The 25038-nt window shown below is 43.8% G+C and overlaps 1 protein-coding gene across 1 annotated transcript in view; it reads left to right on the top strand.

The window, feature by feature from the left end:
* The window catches only part of LOC122019502 (dnaJ-related protein SCJ1-like), a 54589-nt gene that overhangs the window by 12750 nt on the left and 16801 nt on the right, over nucleotides 1–25038 (top strand). Inside the window, exons 3-4 of the mRNA XM_042576963.1 lie at nucleotides 400–469; nucleotides 614–687. Of these exons, the coding sequence (XP_042432897.1) occupies nucleotides 400–469; nucleotides 614–687 (144 nt within the window). The remainder of the gene's footprint in view (nucleotides 1–399; nucleotides 470–613; nucleotides 688–25038) is intronic.

Below are 25038 nucleotides of genomic sequence, written 5' to 3'. Positions count from 1 at the left end.
AATATTCAGAATAATTACACCTTATTCTTTATATACACAGTATTTAATCTTTTGAGGAATGGCTTCATAGGCCATAGTTGTGTAAAGAAAAAAAAACTCTTACTTTGATTGGTTCTCTGAGATGCAACGCATGAGATGCAAATTGCTTTATTTATTATTATTTTTTGTCAATATTTTAGTAACCAATGCCTTTAATTTTTAGGGTCATCAAGGAGATGACTACATTTTTTCCATGTGTCTTAGCTACTCCTTGCGCTTGCTCATGGGTCATGGCTTCCTTTGTTTCAATTTTGAGCTAGTTTTGTTGATGAAAATATCATTAGTTTTCCTAGTAATTCATATGGCCCTTGGTTGAATCTTGATAATGACTTGATCAATTTCGACTTTATTCATGGGTAGTCTGTGCCTGCTCATAAGCCATCTAAACTAACCCCAAATTTCACTGTCCTTGTTTCTAAGATATGGACAGGTTGCTCACATTTAATTGGATGCTCATAGATGAATTGAAAGCTAACCAATGGCCATATGTGTCTCTTTTCCATCATGCGAATCATACTGATGTTGTTCCCTCCACTCCCAGTTTGTGTTTCTTACTTATGAATATGTTTGACAGTTTTAAGTGATCCTGTCAAAAGGCGAGAGTATGATGAAAAGGGAGTTCTTATAATCCAAGACTTCAATGCCATCGTAAGCGTGTCATTCTTATGTTTAAGTGCCTATTAGATGTAGAACGTTTAGTTTGCTCTTCCTTTTTTACGGTTGCTAGTGGTAGATTGTTTGCATCTACTGTCAAGTTTGCTAGTACTAGTGTTCCAAACTGATCGAGCCTTTCTCTAATTGCATAACTGTAACTTCTCGAAATTTTTGGCGCATGGATTTGAGTTGCTCGCAGTTTGCAAAAAGTTTCTGCTTGTGCTTAACATCTATGCAGAGACTTGTACAATATGCATCCTTTTTATTCGGCCGAGAGATTTTAGTTATGCTTTAGAATAGATATTGGAAGCCAATACTGAATTGCCAAGGTCCCTGTCGAATGGATATTGAATGATGAAAATTTATTATCGGAGTGAAGGTCGATTGATGTGTGATGCGGTGACGAAAAGAGACCCCATCCTGTGGAGGATAGCGGTCATGTTGGAGGTTAAAATCAAAATGATCAACGCACAGATAGTATCGGCCTATTGGGCAAGTATGCCCCGACCGGGGGCAAAAGATTCCAGTCTGATCCCACCTTCGACACGGGGAGATCAAATGGCCGACGCTTAATGGAGTATTGGGCGCCGGACGGAGGAAGAGATGATGTGCAGAAGCCGGGCCGAGCGGCTACCCCGCTCCGCTAGGCAGCAGAGCTCGACATTGGCAGAGCGGAACTTCGGCCGAGCAGACGAGATGGACGAACAACGAAGTTACGGCCGAGCAGACGGGATACGAGGGCAGCGAGATTCCGGTCGAGCGGCCAACATGTTCGGCCTAGCAGTACACTCCCTCTGATATCCATCGACATCCTTTTGTAAGTTGGTGTCACTGACACCGAACATGGATAGCCAGAAGATCGTACGACGGAAGCTTCCACTGTTACTTCAGAGATATGCTCGACCCGTTAAGGTACTGTGTCAGAGACACTTTACTGATAAGTCTTTTCAGGGAAAACTTTGGGAAGCGTGCTCGCCTTGGGGAGCATACACGCGCACTACAGGAACTATATATAAAGGGGTCCAAGAATTGACGGAGGTACGCAATACGCGATAGACACTGTTCTCGCTACTGTTCATTTTGCTCTGCCTTCTACTTCATCGCCGGTGACTAACTTGAGCGTTGGAGGGCCAACGCCGGGGACCCCTTCCCTGGCTCGGCATTGACGTAATCTGTGTTGCAGGTCCGAGTGGAGTATACAAGCGGTCAGCAGGAGAGCCACATCCCTAGCTTTCTATCTCATCGACTTTCGGACAAAATTATATTTGGCAACGTCTGTGAAAACTTAACCTGCATCCGAGTTGAGAAGATGGAGGATGTTGGACGACTCACCACTATGACACTCACCAAAGAGGAGTTCGACATGCTCGTACAAGCCCGAGCAGCGAAGATGTTCAAGCAGCAATAGCAGGCACTAACCGATCAGCTAGTACAACAGCCAGCGACGTCGGCAGTAGAAGGGCGAGCGGGATTGGAAGACCGACCGGAATCTATTTCCATTTGGGGGTAGAATAGAGGTCCAATTGGCACGCAGGAAGCGCCGCCCGTGCCCATCCCATTTTATCGCGCATTGTTCTAAACTCCCTCAGAAATAGCTCAGACGAACCAGGAAAGGGGGTCATCTTCGAACGACGCTCTTGTTCGGGATACGCGAAAAGGAAAGGCACCTAGAAGTCACGCTTCACCAGAGCGGATCAATCTGTAGTTCTCCCAGGCGATCTTGTGTGACCCTCTACCCAAGCACTACACTCATTGGCGATCGGGGAATACAATGGAACAACCAATACAGATGATCATCTGGATAAGTTTGATAATGTGGTCACGCTGCACCAGTACACAGATGGAGTGAAGTGTCGAGTCTTTCTCACTACTCTATCCTGCTCGGTGCAGCGCTGGTTCCGAAGACTGTCGGACGGCTCAATACGTAGCTTCAAGGACTTCCAAGCAGCGTTCCAGCACCATTTCGCCAGCAGCCGATACTATCAAAAGACAAGCGTCAACCTCTTTGCCCAAAAGCAGGGGCCCAAGGAAGCGCTCCGAGCGTTCATAAGGCATTTCAATCAAGTAGCCATGCATATCCCCTTGGTCTCATCCGAGACGATGATGAATGCCTTCACTTAAGGGTTGGTTGAAAGAGAGTTCTTCCGATCGCTCATCCGGAAGCCGCCCAAGGACTTCGACCACCTGCTCAGGAAAGCCAATGAGTACATAAATATGGAAGAAGCCCAGGCAGCAAGGAAGAAGGAAATGCCGGTCGAGCCCGCGCCGACACCCGAGCGGCGACCGTCAAATAGCCACCAGCGGCCCAAAGGGCCAAGAGCAGAGGGAGCTCGGCTGCACCAAGAGGCTAGGACACATGCCGTGCAACATGTGGCCTCCAGTCAGCAGAAGATGACAAGAGGCAAGGTGTGGACGCCAATGTTCTGGTCCTTCCACCAGTCGACGATGTACAACACGTGTGATTGCTACGATCTGACACCGATCGATAGTCGATCGACATCGAGAGGATACCAGCGCTATCTCCAACTCCCGATCGGCGACATAGACAACGATCGGGCGGGCGATGAGAGGACAAAAGGAGAGTGCCTGAATGGCCCAATCGGCATCATGGGAGGGATAATGCTGATCCTGCTCGAGTCCTGGCTGAGCAAAATAGACTCTCCGCTCGGGAAGAAGAAAACAGAAGCAACGCCGCCTAGGAGAAATAGGCATGATCGTCGATGGGTCGACCGACGGCGACTCCAACAGAGCCAGGAAGTCATACGCTTGGCGACTGGAGATCCACGTTGTGGAATGTAGCAGGGAGAAAGCCAAAGGGCCAGAGATCAGCTTCGACCCCAGCGATTTGGAGGGAGTGTAATTGCTAATTACACTATTCACCAAACATTCGTTGATACAGGGAGTTCGGTGAACATCATCTTCAAGAAGACATTTGATCAATTACAAATCAAGCGAAATGAGTTGCTCCCCATGACGACCCCACTATACGACTTCACGAGCAACGAGGTACTGCCGCTCGGATAAGCCCGATTGTCCATCTTACTCGAGAAAGAGCCACTGAGGAGAACCAGGACCACCAACTTCATCGTGGTGGACGTACCGTTGGCCTACAATGTCATCTTAGGCCGATCGACCCTCAATGAATTCTGGGCGGTGGTGTCTACCTATTGCCAAAAGATCAAGTTCTCAGTAGACGATCGAGTGGGTGAAGTTAAAGGCGATCAGCCGGCCACTCGGTGATGCTACGTCGAGATGGTCAAATCTGAAGCAAGAAGTGCTCAGAAGAATCCGCGCTTGGAGGTGAACACAATCACTGAGAAACCTCCTACATTGGTGTATGAAGAGAAGGAGGAGGTTTAAATCTACCCCAGCTGAACGGAAACAACCACCTTTATCGCGGCCGACCTGGAGGTGGAAAAGAAGGCAGAGTTGGTCGCCTGCCTTAGACAAAATCATGATGTGTTTGCTGTTGGTGCAACCTTAGGTCAAGGTTGACCTGGTTGACCAGACTCGAGTAGACTTGACTCGAGTTGTGTTTTGATATTTGACGAGTTATGTTTGACAATGTTTGACGTGAACATAAAAGTTGTACCTTGATGTTTTATAAGGATACAAGCTTGGGAGATTGTGGGTGCAACCCGTGGTCAAGGTTGACCTGGTTGACCCGAGGTGAGTTGACCTGACTCGGAAAAGTCCAAGCAGAGAGCTTGGCACGGGAAAAGTCCAAGTATGGAGACTTGGCACGGAGAAGTCCAAGTATGGAAGCTTGGCACATGGGAAGTCGGAGAGAGCTCAGTAGCTCGTTCTCCGGACTGTGGTCAGAGAGGGCTCGGGAGCTCGTTCTCTGGACCGGATGGAAGTTAGAGAGGGCTCGGTAGCTCGTTCTCCGGACTGTGGTCAGAGAGGGCTCGGGAGCTCGTTCTCTGGACCGGATGGAAGTCGGAGAGGGCTCGGTAGCTCGTTCTCCGAACTGTGGTCAGAGAGGGCTCGGTAGCTCGTTCTCTGGACCAGATGTGGAAAGTCCTGGTGAGTGAAGCCAGGCAGACGGATAAGTCCTGGTGAGTGAAGCCAGGTAGTGGGAAAGTCTTGGTGAGTGAAGCCGGGCAGATTGGAAATCCTGGTGAGTGAAGCCAGGTGAAAACCCTAGTGAGTGAAGCTAGGTGAAAGTCCTGGTGAGTGAAGCCGGGCAAGGGAAAATCCAGATGGATCAAGGGTGATCGGACATCTGGTGTTGAGAAGGTCAAGTAGGTCAAGGGAGTGACCGGATACTTGGCACGAAGAAAAAAAAGTCCGAGTGGGTCAAAGGAATTGACCGGACACTCGGTGGGGAGTCTTAGCAGGTCAAGGGAGTGACCGGATGCTAAGCATGATGTACCAACAGGTCAAGGTTGACCGGATATTGGTTTGGAAGGCTTGGGACTTGGTTTGGGCAAAAACCAAGCTCTGGATCGATCAGTGGATCGATCCAGTGATACACTGGGTATCTGGATCGGTCTGGTGACCGATCAGTAACCAAACAGTAGCCTACTGAGTGTTATCTGATCGGTCTACAGACCGATCATGAAACAACGATCAGAAGGCAAGAAGCTCGGGAGAAAAGGAAGAGGATCGGTCCCTGGACCGATCAGAGAAAGATCTGATCGGTCCCCAGGACCGATCAGGATGAAGCTGGACCGATCAGGAGCATGCCTGATCGGTCCAGACCTAAGCAGGCTTAGCCTGATCGGTCCCCATGACTGATCAGGAGCTCTGTGAACCGATCAGGATGAAGCCTGATCGGTCCACATCCTAGCCGTTGTGTAGCAACGGCTAGTTTCTTCTGTGTCTTCTTCACAGGTTATAAAAGGGATTGAGGAGCTACTGTTACTCTTCTTCCTCTTCTTTCTACTGAGCTGCTGGTGTGCTCTTGAGCTTTGCTGAGTTCCGAAGCTTCGCGTGAGCTTCTTCGACTGGGTTCCTGCTGTTGTAGGCGTCTCGTGAAGTTGCTGCTTCAACCAGTCGATAAGAAGGCAAGCTAGGGTTATTACATTTGTGTATTGTACTTAGTTTCTTGCTGTATTCTTGTACTCCTGTTCATCTTGCTGTTGCAAGATATTGTGGCGAGGTTTCTCCACCCAGAAGGAGTGATTATTAGCCGGGTTTCCGGGGGCTCATCCACCGACGGATTGATAGGCTTCGTCCACCTTATGGACACGCCGAGGAGTAGGAGTTTCATCTCCGAACCTCGTTACATCGCTGTGTGTTGAGGTTTGTCTTCTTCCTTTTCGTTTCTACGGTTTCATTTCCGCTGCGCTAACCCTAATCGTAGGAAGAAAAACGAAGATTTGGGGTCGGCTATTCACACCCCCCTCTCTAGCCGAGTACATCGATCCTAACATTTGCATGGTCGACACATGAGCTTCTCGGTATCTCCCCGAGTGTGGCTCAGCATGAGCTTCATGCCCTACCGGACGCTCGGCCGGTGAAGGAAAGAAAGAGGGACTTTAGTGCGGAGCAAAATTTGATCATCTAGGGAGAGATAGATAAGTTGCTGGAGGCCGGCCATATTAGGGAAGTTTAATTCCCAAGTTGGTTAGCCAATGTCGTTTTAGCCTCCAAGCCAGGCAATAAATGGCGGGTCTGCATCGACTTTCCTGATTTGAATAAGGCGTGCCCAAAAGACTTCTATTCGTTGCCCAGGATGACTAGATCGTGGACTCGACGGTGGGTTGCGAGCTGATCTGCATGCTCGACGCATACCAAGGGTATCACCAAGTGTCGCCTGCCCGAGAGGACTAGGAGAAGGTCAGATTTATTACGACCGATGGAATGTACTACTAGAACGTTATGCCATTCAGACTCAAGAATGCCGAAGCCACCTACCAGAGGCTGATGAAAAAGGTGTTCCGATGGCAGATCGGCCATAACATGGAGGTATATGTTGATAATATATTAATAAAATCCCTCCGAACTACTGACCTATGCACAGATATCGAGGAGACCTGTCGAATGTTAAGGGCTTATGGAATAAAGCTGAACCCCGACAAGTGTCTGTTTGGCATAAAGAGTGGTCTCTTCCTAGGTTACATCGTCACTGAGGGGGGCATTGAAGTCAATCCAAGCAAAGTCAAAGTGTTGCAAGGCATGCTGCTGCCTCGAAACGTGAAGGAAGCTCAACGGCTGACAGGTCGAATCACAGCATTATCCATATTCATATCCAAGTCATCCAATTAGAGTCTACCTTTCTTCAAAGTGCTTTGCCGAGCTACAAAATTCCAATGGGACGCCGAATGCGATCGGGCATTGGAAGAGCTTAAGGAATATCTTAACTCCTTGCCTGTATTAGCCAAGCTAATTGTTGGTGAGCCGCTTTGGATCTATTTATTATCCAAAGAGTATGTGGTTGGGTCGACTCTAGTTAGGCAGAACGACCAAGAGCAACAGTCTGTATACTTTTTAAGCCATATATTGATGGATGCAGAGTCTCGCTACATCGATCTGGAAAAACTAGCATATGCTTTGATTCTCACCGCTCGGAGGCTTCGTCCATATTTCCTCGCACACTTGATCATCGTGCTGATTAATAGCTCCTTGGAATGAGTTCTTCTCAACCTCGAGGCATTAGGAACACTGATCAAATAGACGACCGAGCTGAGCGAATTCGACATACAATATTAACCCCGAGCGGCAATCAAGGCTCAGGCCTTAGCAGATTTCATCATAGAGGTCCAGAGTGATGAGCCGAAGGCAACGTGGAGAATATATGTTGACGGCTCATCCACTTGGCAAGGTAACAAAATCAACATATTCCTCATCTCATCACGGGAAGACCGGATGCAGCTATCCATTCGGTTGAACTATAGAACCACCAATAATGAAGCAAAATATAAGGCATTGATAGTCGACCTACAGGTAGTCCGGCATGTGGGAGCCGTTAAAGTCCTCATCCACTCGGACTCTCAGTTGGCTACTCAGCAGCTATCCGGAATGTTTGAGATAAGCAATGCCTGACTCAGGCTCTATGCGGAGGCTTTCGAGAAGCTGAAGATCACCTTTCAAGAGGCCATTATATAGAAAATCCCCTGATCGGAGAATCAGGTAGCAGATAAGTTGGCAAAATTAGCCAGTTCGTTATCGTTGATCGTCATAGGGTAGCTAATCGAGCAGGTCTCATTAGTGGTGCATATTGACCGAATGGAAGGAATAACCTTCCAGAACGATTGGAGGACAGCTCTGACAGAATTTCTACGATCGGGAGTAACACCTGCCGATAAGGAAGAAGCTCACCTACTGAAGAAGAGGCTCAGACGGTTCACTTTGATCGGGGACCAGCTTTATAAGAGAGCCTTCTCCAAGCCCCTACTCAAATGCATCGGATCGGAAGATGTCGAATACATTCTGCGGGAGGTGTACCAAGGTTCTTGCGGAGGCCATCTGGGTGGCCGTGCGTTAGCTCGTAAGATACTACTCGCCGGATATTTTTGGTCGACCCTCCAAGAAGATGTTGCTCGGACGGTGGCCACCTACTTGTCCTGCCAAAAGTATTACAACCTTCTGCACCGACTGACCGAGAAAATGAAGGCATCCACAATATCTCGCTCGTTCAACCAATGGGGCATGGATATCATTGGGTCATTCTCCATGGCGACCGGTCAGCGAAAATTTCTACTAATCACGGTCGACTACTTCTCGAAGTGGGTAGAAGCCGAACCGCTTGCAAGAATAACTGAGCATATGGCCATTAAGTTTGTTTAGAAGAACATCATATGTCAGTTCGTCATCCCATGTCGGCTCGTATCAGAAATAGGAGGCAATTCATCGGTCAGGGGATCAAAGAGTGATGCGAGGGCTATGACATCCAATAGACCTTCACCTCTGTGGCCTACCCCCCAGGGCAATGGATAAGCCGAAGTCGCCAATCGGGATATTCTCAAAGTTCTACGTGCTCGGCTCGACCACGTCGGAGGCAGCTGGGTCGATAAGTTCTCCAGTGTGTTGTGGGCCCTTCGCAAGAACCCGAAGGAGGCGATTGGCGTAACCCCCTTCCACTTGGTATACGACGGTGAAGCTGTCGTCCCCGTGGAGGTTAGAGTAGAATCCGATCAGGTACAGTACTACGATGAGGGAAACGCCAAATGGAGGCTCATGGAGCTCAACTTGGAGGATGAAACGCGGACGAAAGCAACTGTTCAACTAATGACATATCGGCAACAGATGAAGCAGAACTATAACCGGAGGGTGATCCCGAGATCCTTCTAGGTCGGCGATCTCGTATGAAAGAAAATGAAGCTGGTCGACGACATCACAAAGCTCGAAGCACCATGGGTGGGATCTTTCAAGATCATCCAAAAGTTCCGTTCGGATGCTTACTACTTGGAGGATGAGGGGGGAAGGCAACTCGAGAGGTCATGGAGCGTGAATCATCTCCAACTCTACAGGGCCGAATAAGAGGTGTGTGAGTGAATACATGTATTTTTGTTTGTTTCTTGAACGCAGAGCAAATATGAATAAAAGGGAAGAATGTCACTCTTGAGATGCGTCTTCCCCAACGGTGGAGCGACGACCTTAAATCCTAGTATAGATCAACGGTCGAGCGACGACCTTAAACCCTGGTCCACATCAATGGTCAAGCGGCGACCTTAAACCCTAGTCTACGTCAACGGTCGAGCGGCAACTTTAAACCCTAGTCTACGTCAACGATCGAGTGACGACCTTAAACCCTTGTCGACATCAGCAATCGAGCGGTGACCTTAAACCCCAGTCTCACCTAGTCTACATCAACGGTCGAGCGACGACCTTAAACCCTGGTCTACATCAACGGTAGAGCAGCGACCTTAAACCCTAGTCTACATCAACGGTCGAGCGACGACCTTAAACCCTTGTCTACATCAATTGTCGAGCGACAACCTTAGACCCTAGTCTATACCAACGGTCGAGCGACAACCTTAAATCCTAGTCTACACCAACAGTCGAGCAACGACCTTAAACCCTCGTCTTCCCCAATAGTTGAGTGATGACCTTAAACCCTAGTCTACACCAACGGTCGAGCGATGAACTTAAACCCTCATCTTCCCCAACGGTCGAGCGGCGACCTTAAACCCTTGGCCCAATGAGCGAGCAGGCGACGATCTTAACTCAAGAAAAATGAACGATCGACTAGGAAACACAGTGACCATTTGGGATTATTCTTCAGAATAGTTGCGTCACCAATCGAAAGGTCACTGAATCATAATGAGCAACTTAAAAAATGTAACGGTTCGATCAGCCAGATAGAATAGGCACTGCCGATTGGAGGAGTCACGAGGCCACGAGTTTATGCAATGTTTGAAAGACGAGTGCAAAAAATAAATACTAGCAGAAGATAGAAGACTGCCGAACGGACGATCATTCGTTAATACTTCAAAAGATTACAAATATCGTGTAGGAGGGTTACAAATGCTCACTCGAGGGAGGCTCACTCTAGATAGTCCAGGGCATCATCGGGTAGCGATTCGGTCAGCTTGTCCCGACTGATAACCTTGCTTGATAAAGCAGCAGAGATATAGCCGTCTGCCTAGAGTTGTCCGAACATCCCTTCGATTGCCAGATCGAACAAGCGAAGGGTCCGATCAGTGACCTTGTCGTTGAAGGCGTCTGAGCGGATGTAGTTCCTCTTCATAGCCTCGAACCAGCTAGACTCAGCATCTTGATAGGTCTTCAAAGCCGTTCGGGAGGCCTCCAGCTCATCCTTCTCATTGGCCAGCTCATTATTCTTCGCGGTGAGTTGACCTCGAAGGGCGGTTTCTTCAGCCGACTGGCTGTTCTGTTCAGTAACCAAAAAATCTTCAGCTTCTTTGAGATTCTTGGCGAGAGCTAGAGCCTCTTTATTCCTCAGGTCAAGGTCTTCGATGGCCCGGAGCTTCCTTGCATTGGCCGATTCGATCTTGGCGTCGAAGGTGGTGACTTTCTTGTTAAGCCGAGCCAATAGAGTGGCCTGCTCTACACTCTTTCCCTATTCGGCCTCGAGCAATGCAGTGCTCTTCCCCAGGTCGGCCTTCAGCTTCGCCACCTTGACATTTGTCTGCTCTTGAGAGGCAGAGGATTGACCGCTCGACACCTTCATCTTCTTGACTTCCTCCACCAAAAAGGTGAGCCTCTGGCACATGGCCTGGCTCTCTACCCAATACTGCGAATAACTAGGAAAGTATTAGCGTCGACGGGGAATAGATTGAGAAAGTACAATAAAATACAACACTTACCCCAGTAGACATCTGGGTGTGGTTGTCCGCAAGTTCCCCAGGAGGCATCACTGTCGCATGGGCTCAGGTGTCCTGTTAGCATGTATACTAAAAGCCTAGTTTTTTGTATGAACATTTATTTTTAAATGAGAATCACATTGGTCAAATGTCTGCATTTAGTTAAATGCAGTTGTCCATTTAATTTATATTGTAGATAACATGGTGTGTGGTGTCACACAGAAGATCATGTTATCAGTTCCTTATAAATTATAAATAGTAGCTCGCAACCAAGATGGATTGGGGCATACCATTGGAATGGTTGTAGTGTAATTTGGTATTAGTTTATCTTGATTATAAAATAACACTAGTGCACTATGTGTGTATTGAGCAGGACCATTTGAGGTTGTTCCTTTTATACTGACTGCATAAAAAAATAGAACCTCTGTTATTATGGATGTGCGCACTCTTAATCTCGATATAATAACAAGTACATGTACTTAGTATTTATTGTTGGGACCGAAATGTAGCTAGAGGGGAGGGGGGTGAATAGCTCGTTGCGTGCTCGTGTGCTTCGTTGCTTGTTTCTTCAAGGATGTGCAGCGGAAATACAAAGAAATAAATGCATACAAAGCTAACAAATGGATTTTACTTGGTATCCACCTCACAAGAGGTGACTAGTCCAAGGATCCACGCACACACATACACACCTCTACTAATAAACACTCCTTTTCGGTAACTACCGAAGGTGGAGAAGCCCTACAAGACTCTCAATACAGAAAGAAAGGAAAGGAAACAAAAGTATAAGCAAAGCTTACAATGAATACAAGAAACCCTAACCCTAGCTTTCTTCTTCTTGCTTTTGATCCGCCTCTTGACTTGGAAGAACCTCCAAGAACCTTCAAGAACTGGCGATCTGGAGCTTAGAGAGAGCTGTGGAGTTGCTGTCGAGGATCTGAGAAGAATCAGTGAAGCGCTCAGAAGAACTACCGAAGAAGAAGCACGCCAACTGCCTTTATCTACGCCAACGGTCGGATCCCGATCGATTGGATTGCTCCCAATCGATCGGGGAGGCTTTGGATCGATCGGCTGATCGATCCAGAGCACCTCTGTGCTCTCAGGAATTGCCTGGATCGATCGACTGATCGATCCAGGGCTTATCGCGCAACATCGCTATCTCCCAATCGATCCATTGATCGATTGGGAGCTCTGGATCGATCGGTCGATCGATCCAGAGGCGTTCTGTGCGCTCTGCGACTTGCCTACTCTAGGCTTGCCGTGGGGACCTTCCCAATCGATCGACCGATCTATTGGGCATCAGCCAATCGATCGGCTGATCGATCCAGAGGTTGGTTTTTGCCCAAAACCAAGTCCCAAGCCCCCAAACCAACATCCGGTCTATCCATGACCTGTTGGTTCATCATGCCTAGCATCCGGTCACCCTTGACCTGCTAGGACTCCCTCACCAAGTGTCTAGTCAATCCCTTTGACCCACTTGGACTTTTCTCCTTTTGCCAAGTATCCGGTCAATCCCTTTGACCTACTTGGACTTTTCTCCTCGTGTCAAGTATCCGGTTAATCCCTTTGACCTACTTAGACTTTCCAACACCAGATGTCTGATCAGCCTTGATCCATCTGGATTTCTCCCGTGCCTGGCTTCACTCACCAAGACTTCCCTTCTGCCTAGCTTCACTCACTAGGACTTCTCTTCTGCCTGGCTTCACTCACCAGGTCTTTCACCTAGCTTCACTCACTAGGATTTTCACCTGGCTTTACACACCAGGATTTTCACCTGGCTTCACTCACCAGGATTTTCCTCTGTCTGGCTTCACTCACCAAGACTTTCACCTAGCTTCACTCACTAGGATTTCCTCACTGCCTAGCTTCACTCACTAGGTCTTTCACCTGGCTTCACTCACCAGGATTTTCCTTCCGCCTGACATCCCAGTTAGGACTTCCGAATCAAGTATCTGGTCAACCTTGACCTACTTGACTCTTCTTCAACCAACCTGATCAGACCCTGATCAGAGGGGAATTGCACCAAACAATCTCCCCAAATGAACAACTGCACCTGCACTTGTCTACATCATCGAAGTCTTGTATTGTCAAACATTGAAACCCAAACCAAGACTCAAGCTTGGTCAACCAGGTCAACCTTGACCTGAGGGATATTGCACCAACAATCTCCCCCTTTTTGATGTTTGACAATACCTCATTTAAGTTAGGCTAATTCCTATAGCCTCAACTTCCTTCATGCCACTAGGTAATGAAAGCGTAAGTTAAACCCTACATTCTCCCACTAAGAAGGCAAACTCTCTCTTAGATAATGAAGGCATAACTTAAACCTTACATTCTCCCCCTATTGGCACACATCACAAACATTCCCCATCTCTGGGCACACATCAAAACAAACTCTCCCCCTAAAGAGTTACTCACTGTTGTTCACAACTTCACTCGTTGTGATCAACTCGATAATGAAAGTCCCATACCTTTCATTTTCCTTTAACCCTACATTCTTCCCCCAATGTAGGAAAATGCCCAACCTTGAGCATTTTTAACTTAAACAATGGAGATATCCACTCTCCATTGTAAACAAATGCTCAACCTTGAGCATTTCTACGACAGAAGGTTAACCACCTTCCAAGGTCTATGAAAAATAATTTTCATGTCGTTAAAGAATAACTCCCCCTAAAGACATGGTCGTACCTTCTGTCATTGCACCAACAATGACTTGGAATCCCTAAACCTTTAGGAAACTCAAATTTAGAAGTTTTGAGGTTTAAAAATTCAATATTGAAACCAAACCTCAACCTAAACTTCAATTTAGTCTTCCTCAACCAATCCATTCTTGTTTTCAACATGAAAACACCCTTTTTATGTATACAAATGCATTTTGATGGGTTTGGAATGGTTACCTAGACTAACCATGATTCAAAAATGCTGAAATCAGGCTTTCCCAGCCAAAATCAGCAGCTTCGATCGATTAGAGTTTGGTCCCAATCGATCGAACCATGCTGAATCGATCCACTAATTGATTCAGGAGGGTTGGATCGATCAGTGGATCGATCCAAGAAGCTTCTGTTCGCGAGAAGCTTGCTCTCAATCGATCACCTGATCGATTGAGACCCTTCAATCGATCGGGTGATCGATTGAGGTCTGATAGTTGCTGAAATTTCATTTCAGTCAACTTCAGAAACCCCTAGAAAATTCTACAAAATTCTAAAAATCATAAAAATTCATGTAGACATTTCTTAGGGTATATACTATCAAGGAAAAATAGTTTTCTATGAAAATACATCATATTTTCAAAGATTGACACAAACTTGAAAACTTGCAAACACTTTAGTATTTTCTTCAAGTTTGTGTTTAATTATTCAATGGTGATTACTATCAAAAGATAGCCTTCACCAAGGTTTTCAAAAGTAATTTTAAAAACATTTTCAAAACCAATATCCCACCATGTTCCTTAGGCTTAATGCACATGACTTGTACATTAGCTTTCCCAATTATGGGAAAACACATAACTATGTGTTTTGATAAACTTAAAACTCAAGGAAATGCACTAAATCAGCATGTTGAGTTTTGTTCATCATCCTAACATCTCACTTGTATCTACTATGAACAAAACACATACAAGTCATCTTATAGGTCTTTGTAAGATGTAAAGTTTGGTTTTGCCCTAATCTAGGGATCATGCATATCTATCTAGGCATTTTGTGGATATTGAACATCCACCTAGGATGTCACTTGTTGATACTTGTTGATAAATGTCATTTGTCCTTAATTTTAAGGAATTAAAATCATGCATGATATGTTATGGCATACATCAAAAAGAAATAATTTTCAAAAGAAAATTTCCTATAACTACATGATGTATGTATGTCATGACATGGTATTTTTGTGTTTTTTCATCATAAGGTATGAATGCAAAAATAATCATGATGTCATGGCATGTAATGGAAAAATAAAGCATGGTAAATTATCATGAATAAAATACCTAGATTACCTATCTAAGTATCCTTAACCCTTAGCTAAGTTAAAAATTAAACCTAGATTGCCCTCTAAACTCTCCAAGAAAATGTCAAAACCTAAATTGGCATTTCTAGTTCTCTTGATTAACTTATGCCAATTTAAATTAAGCTTATTCCTCAAATGTTGGCATATTTCGTTCTTCCACAAGAGTAACACTAAGAAAATACCAAAATCCCAACTTGGTATTTCCTTATGTTTTCCCAATATGTGCCATTTTTAAAATAAAATCAATACTTCTCAAATTTGGCACATTTTACTCTTTCAAAGAGTAAATCATAAATCTATTTCATTTTCAAAGGTTAATAATAACTTTGAAAATACTCCTTGAGTGTCAATTTCTTCAAAGTTGGGTTAACTACCCTTCTTCTTAGAGTTGACACTCTCTAACCCATCTATGTATTAGAGAAAATGCTCCTAGGAACCCAAAACCTATTGGTGCTCCTTGGATGCTCTAGGTATTCACTAGGGATAACTTCCCTAGATACCTTCCTAGTGACCTTGTTTGGCTTCTTAAAAGCCTTGGTCACACTTTCTAGGTCAACCCTAGGGATTTCTTCCCTTGTGACCTTTTTAGTGACTTTGTTAGACTTCTTAGAAGTCTTAGTCACTTTAGTTGCAAAAATACTCCTAGGGATAACTTTCCTTGTACTCTTGACTTGACTCTTAGACCTAGGGTTGGTTCCATAACTATATGGAACCCTATGGTAAGAAATTTCATCCTTCTTAGCCTTAGGTTTGTATCCCAAACTTTTATGGCCATTGGATGACTTTTGTTGTCCTAAACCTAGGTTTTTACCCTTAGACCCTTGTGTTCCATTTGTGATTTTTCTAAGGGTCTTCTCTAATTTATCAAGTCTTGACCTCAAGACTTGATTTTCCTTCCATAATTCCTCAACCTTAGATTTTTCACTAAAATCTTGATTTTTCTTTTTCTTAAGCAAAAACCTAGAATCCTTAGGGTTCTTGCCTAAATTCCTATCTACCCTTTTAAACCTAGGTTGATAGGATTTAGCATGAAAAGCTACATGATTTTCCTTAACCTTATCATGCCTCCTATTTTCATGGTAAATAGCATTGAAGTGATATAAATTAGAACTATCATGCTTTTTACCATAATTTAAAGGGGTAGGCTCAATAAAAGTTACCTTTCTTTTTACCTTGGAGGCTCCCCCTTGAATTGAGCTTCCTCCTTGAGCCTTGAGCGTCTTTTTCCCCTTAGGGCATTGACTTTGGTAATGCCCCTTTTGATTGCAAGAGAAGCACACAATGTGCTCCTTGCTCTTCTTTGTATTAGGGATGGTCTCCTTGGGCTTCTCCTTGCCTTTTTGTGCCACTTGGCCCTTCTTCTTGGCCAATTTGGGGCACTTGCTCTTGTAGTGCCCATTCTCCCTACACTCAAAACATATAATATGATTTTTATTTTTAAGTGAACTATTTATACCTTCTTGTGTAGGGGTGACACTTGGTCCTCCATGTGATGTGGATGTAGAGGCTTCCTCTTGATCCGATAGTGATGCTCCTCCATTAGATTTGACCTGACTTGTGGAGGTGGAAGCTATTTCATCCTCTTCTTCTTAGGATTTCAAATGTCTTTCAATCATTTTACTATTATATTGAAAGAAAACAAACTTACTGGTCCCAATTACATTGATTGGAAACGAAACTTAAACATTGTCTTAACTGCTGAGAGATATAAGTTTGTACTTCTTGAGGTCTGTCCTAGCATGCCTGATAAGGATTCTAGTGAAGAGAAGATAGAGAGACATAGGAAATGGGTCAAGGAAGATGAGATGACACGGTGTTACATTTTGACTTCTATGTCAAATGTGCTGCAACATCAGCATCAGGCCATACCCACTGCCTATGACATGATGCTTAAGGAACTCTTCGGACACCAGAATCGGGCTACCAGGCAGGAGGCCATGAGAAATTTAATGACGACCACCATGACTGAGGGGACAATGAAGGCAGATAAGATGGCGCTCCTGTATCATATCTTCAAGATGATGGCTCATTTGACGAACTGTCCTCACAAAAACGAGAATAATGAAGGTGTATCTTATTTATTAGTCGTCGAAACATGTTTAGCGGTGTTATCTACTGGTACCTAGTGTGTAGATACAGGAGCCACTGATCATGTCTGCAGTTCATTGTAGGGTTCCAGGAAACTCGACGACTACATGAGGGGGAAATCACCGTCTACATGGGCAATGCTACGAAAGTGACGACTGTTGCAGTGGGAGATGTTTATTTATCTTTTGGTAGAAATAAAATATTGATTTTGAAAAATTATCTTTACGTACCATGTTTTAGAAAGAACTTGATTTCAGTTTCAAAACTATTTATGGATGGATATTCTATTTCTTTTGATGACAAAGTAGTTGTCAAGAAAAATAGAGTAGTTATCTGTTCTGGTACGTTGGTTGGTAATTTATATACTCTAAAATCCAATAACACTCACGATACAACAAATAAAAATTAATAATACATCTTCTAATTCTAATAAGAGAAAGCAACCTTCGGAAATAAACTAAACATATCTTTGGCATCTAAGGCTTGGTCATATTAACTTGAGTAGGATTCAAAGGCTAATAGCTAATGGACCTTTGGGTTCATTAGTGGTGGAAAATTTTTCAACCTGCGAATCTTGCTTGGAAGAAAAAATGACCAAGAGACCCTTTAAGACCAAGGGGTATAGAGCCAAAGATGTGTTGGAATTGGTTCATTCTGATTTGTGTGAACCTATGACTATCTAGGCAAGAGGTAGTTTTGAATATTTTGTCTCTTTTATAGATAACTATTCAAGATACAAGTACATTTACTTGATGCATCGCAAGTCTGAGTACTTTGATAAGTTCAAAGAATACAAGACTGATGTGGAGAAATGTCATGGTAAAGGTATCAAGACACTACAGTCTGATCGTGGTGGCGAGTACCTCTTAGGAGAGTTTAGGAGTTTCTTATCAGAGGTCGGGATTCAATCCCAACTGTCTGCACCTGGTACACCCCAACAGAATGGTGTGGCAGAACGAAGGAATAGGACTCTTATGGAAATGGTTAGATCAATGATGAGTTATTCAGAATTACCAAATTCATTTTGGGGATATGCTTTGGAAACGACAGTATACATTCTGAACTTGGTACCTTCTAAGTCAGTAACCTCTACTCCCACAGAATTGTGGAATGAGTGTAAGCCTAGTCTGAAATATATTCGGATTTGGAGTAGTCCAGCACATGTGCTGAAGGGAGACGCTGATAAGTTGTAATCACGTATAGAAGTTCGCTTGTTTATGGGTTATCGTAAAGGAACGAAAGGTGATTTATTTTATAGTCCTAAAGATCAGAAGATCATTGTTAGCACCAATGCCCGATTTTTAGAAGAGGACTATATAATGAACCACAAGCCCATAAGTAAAATTATTCTTGAGGAAATAAGACAAGACATGTCTATTTTAGTACCAACGGTACAAGATGAGATACCACAAGAAACTGTAACACGTGTCACAAATGATGCACAATTACAAGTAGTGTCTCATCGTAGTGGGAGGGTTGTTAGGCAACCTGATAGATTCATGTTTTTGGGAGAATCTTCAGACTTGATCCCTGGTGAACATGAACTTGATCCTTGGACATATGATGAAGCGCTCCAAGATAAAGATGCAGCATCTTGGCAAAATGCAATGAACTCTGAAATAGAATCTATATACTCTAATTAGATCTGGGAGCTTGTAGAACCACCAAATGGTGTAAAATGCATTGGATATAAATGGGTCTACAAAAGAAAAAGAGGGACAAACAGGAAGGTGGAAACCTTCAAAGTAAGGCTTGTTGCAAAAGAGTATACTCAGAAAGAGGGAATCGATTACGAGGAAACCTTTTCATCGATAGCCATGCTTAAGTCTATCCAGATTCTTTTATCTATAGTCGCTCATATGAATTATGAGATTTGGCAAATGGATGTCAAGACAGCATTTCTTAATGGAAGTTTTGAAGAAAATATCCATATGAAGCAACAAAAGGGATTCATTGTGAAGGGCAAAGAGCATCTTGTATGTAAGCTCAATCGGTCTATCTATGGACTGAAGCAAGCTTTGAGATCTTGGAACATCCAGTTTAATGAAGTGATCTAGTCTTATGGATTTATTCAGTGTCCAGATGAGTCTTGTGTATACAAGAAGAGTGACGGAAACATGGTGGTATTTCTTGTACTATACGTAGATGACATTTTGCTCATTGGCAATAATGTCAAAGTGTTGTCAGACGTAAGGGTATGGTTGTCCAAGCAGTTTGATATGAAGGATTTGGGAGAATGTGGCCATATTCTTGGGATCAAAGTAATAAGGGATCACAAAAAAAGAATGTTGTGCTTATCCCAAGCTTTATACGTCGATACTATTCTAGCTCATTTTAGCATGCAAAACTCCAAGAAAGGTTTTCTACCTTTTAAGCATGGAGTACCTTTATCTAAAGAGATGTGCCCTAAAACATTAAAGGAGATAGAGGATATGAAGGCAGTTCCTTATGCTTCGGCTGTAGGAAGCCTAATGTATGCGATGCTATGTACGAGACCGGATATCTATTTTGTCATGGGCCTGGTTAGCAGATATCAAAGTAACCCAGGACAAGGACATTGGACTGTCGTAAAACATATATTGAAGTACCTGAAAAGGACTAGACATTATATGCTAGTTTACCAGGTAGATGATTTACTTCCTGTGGGTTACACGGATTCAGACTTCCAATCAGATAGGGACAATAGTGTTGGGATTTTCGAGCCGTGAAAATCGCTTTTTTGCATCGCAGAAACCCTGAATCACCCATGCCACTGGATCTCGTGCGAAGAAAAATTTCTAAAACTACGAATACGAGTTTCACACTCCAGATCTACAGTAGATAAGAGTTATACCTTGAAGCGTGCCCTCGCAAATCCTGCTCGTCCAACGGTACGCCGGATCTCGAAGTTGTCAACGTAGACAACTCTCTAGTGATATCCACACGAATAAGAAGTGTTCTCTAACACTCAAGGATGGAGAAGAAAGCACCACAAGTGTGCTAGCACTTCTTGGGCTCTCGGGTAGGATTTAAAAGAGAGAAAAGAGAGAAAGCAAAAAGGAATCTTATACACTCACTAGTAGTATCCTCCCTTTGTGACCTTCACTTTCCCTTATTCTCTTGGAACACAACTCACACCTTCTCCTTCCATGAAAGCTCACAGCAACAGCAAGCAAAGAGAAGGAAGAAGCTAGGAAGAAGGAGAAGCAATTTACCACACATAAATGCCACAAAAATGAAAACTCCCTTTTCTTTATGTGGCCGGCCACACATGAGTAACTCCTCATTTAATGTGGCCGGCCACATTAAATGGAGGAGTGTAACCTCTTGATCTCCCTTGATGATGTGGAGATGATGTGGCAAGATTAGTCATGCCATGTAGGATGAGTCAACCTTCATGATGTGGCAATACATCAAGTCAAACTTGATGTTTCAACTTTCATTTGGTCAAGTCAAAATTGACCAATTCTCTTCCTTTGTGAGTTAAATCCAACTTTTGATTCAAGTCAACTTTAATTTAATGAATCTTAATTCATTAATATAAATTGACTCAATGAATCAAATTTAAATTAGACTCATTCAACAATTGAATCTAATTGAGTCTAACTCAATAAGTTTAATTTGAATTAATCCAAATCCAATCTTTGGTGCATCATATGAACCTAATCCAATTGGTTCATCATATGAACCTAATCTCCATCCACTTGTTCTTTGTGTGTGACCCAATAGGTTCTTGTAATGTTGGCAATGTTTCTAAACTCCTTTAGAAACATAAACAATGAGCGGCATCTAGCAATACATCATTGCTACCCAAGTTACAAGAATGTTGAGATCCAACATCACCTTGTGACTACTAATTGTGACTCCTCACAATATGTGACATTGTCCTTCTATCCTAGACATTTAGATTGATCAATGTGAGGCATAGATCGTGTCATCCTCTAATCAATCTAAATCTTGAACTCCAAGTAGACTCACTCGATCAAATGAGCTCAACATCTCATGTTGACTCATTTGGGCATGGTCATGCACTTCGTGGTCTAACTCTATCAAGAATACCGATGTCGCTCCCGTCATATGGGAGGGATAGATCTCATCTACATCACTCACATCCCTCTGCATAATTCGTTATATACCCAGTAATCGCCTTTATAGTCCACCCAGTTACGGGTGACGTTTGACGAAACCAAAGTACATAACTCCTTATGTAGGGAACCATGGTGACTTCAGGTCTAAGGACCAATAGTCATACTAATAGTCACATGAGAAAGTATATGACACTCATATAACGATCCATGATACTTTCTCATGGCAGGTCATTCAGTATACATTCTCCAATGCATACCCATGTGTCAACTTGATATCTTCATATCCATGACTTGTGAGATCAAGTCATCGAGTTGACCAACATGCTAGTCTTATTGCATTAACATTGTCCCTGAATGTTAATACTCGACTAGGAATGATTAAGAGTAGTGTTCCCTATATCATCTCACTATTGATTCAACCAATCGATTGATATAGGTAAGAACCTTTTACTCAAGGACGTTATTATACTTAGTTTATTTGGCACCAATACAAGTAAGTATAATAACCAAAAACCAAATGTCTTTATTTATATAGAATATGATACAACAAGTCCAAAATATAATCATCAAATGATTGGCTCTAGGGCTCTAGCTAACAATCTCCCACTAGCACTAGTGCCAATCAGTGTAGGCTCTAAGCCCCAATGACCTAGTGTGACCATCATGCTTCCTCTGTGCCAAAGCCTTGGTCAAGGGATCTACGATGTTAGCCTCTGTAGGCACTCTATAAATCTTCACATCTCCTCTCTCGATGATCTCTCGAATGAGATGGAAGCGCCGTAGTATGTGTTTGGTCCGCTGGTGTGAGCGAGGTTCCTTCGCATGTGCTATAGCTCCATTGTTGTCACAATAGAGCTCAATGGGGTCAGCAATGCTAGGAACCACCCCAAGTTCAGTGATGAACTTGCGGATCCAAACTGTCTCCTTTGCTGCCTCTGATGCAGCAATGTACTCGGCTTCTGTTATAGAATCAGCTACTGTATCCTGCTTCGAACTCTTCCAGCTGACATCACCACCGTTAATGCAAAATACGAACCCCGACTGCGATCTATAGTCATCCTGATCGGTCTGGAAGCTAGCATCACTGTAACCCTTTACAGCTAGCTCATCATCGCCTCCATATATCAAGAAATATTCTTTAGTCCTTCTTAAGTACTTAAGAATATTCTTGACCGCTATCCAGTGACTTTCACCTGGATCTGACTGGTATCTACTCGTCATGCTCAAAGCATACGAAACATCAGGTCGAGTACATAGCATGGAGTACATGATCGATCCTATGGCTGAGGCATAAGGGATCTGATCCAAGCGGTCTCTCTCCTCTCTAGAAGAGGGACCTTGAGTCTTCGAAAGACTCACGCCATGTAACATCAGCAGAAATCCCTTCTTGGAGTTCTGCATGGCAAACCGTAGGAGTACCTTGTCAATGTATGTACTCTGACTTAGGCCAAGCAATCTCTTAGATCTATCTCTATAGATCTGAATCCCTAGAATGCGGGATGCCTCACCTAAGTCCTTCATTGAGAAGTAACTCCCTAGCCAGGTCTTGACAGACTGAAGCATAGGGATGTCCTTCCCAATGAGTAGTATGTCATCCACATACAATATGAGGAAGACAACTATATCCCCTACAACCTTCTTGTAGACACAAGGCTCATCTTCATTCTTGATGAAACCAAACTGTTTGATCGCATCATCGAATCGAAGATTCCAGCTTCGAGAAGCTTGCTTTAGTCCATAAATGGACCTATGCAGCTTGCATACTCTTGGATCTACAAAACCCTCAGGTTGTGTCATGTACACATCCTCGAGTAGGTTTCCATTCAGAAACGCGGTTTTGACGTCCATCTGCCAGATCTCGTAATCGTGGTAAGCTGCAATAGCAAGCATGATCAGAATGGACTTAAACATCGCTACTGGAGAAAAGGTTTCATCATAGTCAATACCATGAATCTGCTTGAAACCTTTAGCTACCAAGCGACCCTTATAGATACGTCCATCCATGTCAGTCTTTCTCTTAAAGACCCACTTGTACCCAATGGGTTTTACCCCTTCAGGTGGATCAACCAAAGTCCATACTTGGTTGGTGTACATGGATTCCATCTCGGATCTCATGGCCTCTAGCCATTTCTCGGAATCTGGTCTCATCACAGCTTCCTGATAGGTGGTAGACTCATCATCTATGAGCACAACGTCATTATGGTCAGACAAGAGAAATGAGTATCTCTCAGGCTGACGACGTACACTATCAGACCTGCGAAGAGGTATGTCTACTTGAACTGGTTGTTATTCCTCAACTCTTTGTGGAACAACATCATCCACAACACTTTGTGGTTCCAGTTCAATTTCCATCGAGGCATCAGTGCTATTGTTAGCATCTTGAACTTCTTCAAGATCGAACGCGCTCCCACTAGTCTTTCTAGAAACAAAGTCCCTTTCTAGAAAGACCCCAGTCTTTGCCACAACTACCTTATGCTGACTGGGAATGTAGAAGTAATATCCCTTAGTTTCCTTGGGATATCCAATAAAGTAGCACTTGTCGGATTTGGGTCCTAACTTGTCTGAGACTTGACGTCGAACGTAAGCCTCACAACCCCAAATCCTCATGAAAGACACCTGGGCATCTCTCCCAATCCATATCCTATATGGTGTCTTTATCACGGCCTTTGATGGAACTCAATTGAGTATAAAAGTTGCCGTGTCTAGAGCATAGCCCCAAAAGAATGTCGGGAGATCTGTGTGACTCATCATAGATCGTACCATATCTAATAGGGTACGATTCCTCCTTTCGGATACACCATTCCACTGTGGTGTTCCAGGAGGAGTGAGTTGGGATAGGATCCCACACTCTGCTAAATAGTCACGAAACTCATGGCTAATGTATTCTACACCTCGATCGGATCGAAGTATTTTAATACTCTTGCCTAGCTGGTTCTGTACTTCATTCTTGAATTCTTTGAACTTTTCAAAGGATTTTGACTTATGTGTCATCAAGTACACATAACCATATCTACTGAAGTCATCAGTAAATGTGATGAAGTACCTATAACCACCTCTAGCAGCGACATTGAAAGGGCCACATACATCACTATGTATGAGTCCTAACAAATCAGTCGCTCTCTCGCTGTGCCCACTAAAGGGAGTCTTGGTCATCTTGCCTCGTAGGCATGACTCGCATATCTCATATGATTCTAAATCAAATGAGTCCAGCAAACCATCCTTATGGAGCTGGGATAAGCGCTTGTCATTTATATGACCTAAGCGACAGTGCCAGAGGTAGGTTTGGTTCATGTCATTTGACTTGAAACTCTTGGTTTTTATGTTATAGATAGGGCTCTCAAGGTCTAGAATATAGAGTCCGTTCATCAGAGGTGCACTACAATAGAACATATCGTTTAAATAGACAGAACAACATTTGTTCTTTATTGTAAACAAAAATCATTTCTTGTCCAAACAAGAAAATGAAATTATGTTCTTAGTCAAAGCAGGCACATAACAACAATCATCTAATTCTAGTACAATCCCAGATGGTAGAGATAGATAGTAAGTTCCTACAGCAATAGCAGCAACCCGTGCTCCATTTCTTACTCGTAGGTCTACCTCACCCTTCGTCAATGCCCTGCTATTTCTCAGTACTTGTACATTAGTACAAATGTGCGAAGCACATCTGGTATCTAATACCCACGATGAAGAAATAGAGAGGTTGACTTCTATAACATGTATACCTGAAGTAGAAATCTTATTTCTCTTCTTCTTAAGGTATTCCAGGTATTCTTTGGAGTTCCTCTTCCCGTGCCTTGCTTGTCCTTGATATAGGTGACAAAGATGTTCAACCATATCGTAAGCGCCCATCAACTCATGTTGCTTCTGAAGCTCAGAGTTCATGGTCGCGAGCATAAGACATGACACATCTAATGCATCATCTTGATGCTTCTTGTAAGCATCTCGGTCTGCTCGCGAGGCAGTGGCAGGAGGAGCCT

Source organism: Zingiber officinale, chromosome 9A (genome assembly GCF_018446385.1).
Source record: "Zingiber officinale cultivar Zhangliang chromosome 9A, Zo_v1.1, whole genome shotgun sequence".
NCBI classification, from domain to species: Eukaryota; Viridiplantae; Streptophyta; class Magnoliopsida; order Zingiberales; family Zingiberaceae; genus Zingiber; species Zingiber officinale.
This window is presented reverse-complemented; position numbering and strand designations above follow the sequence as displayed.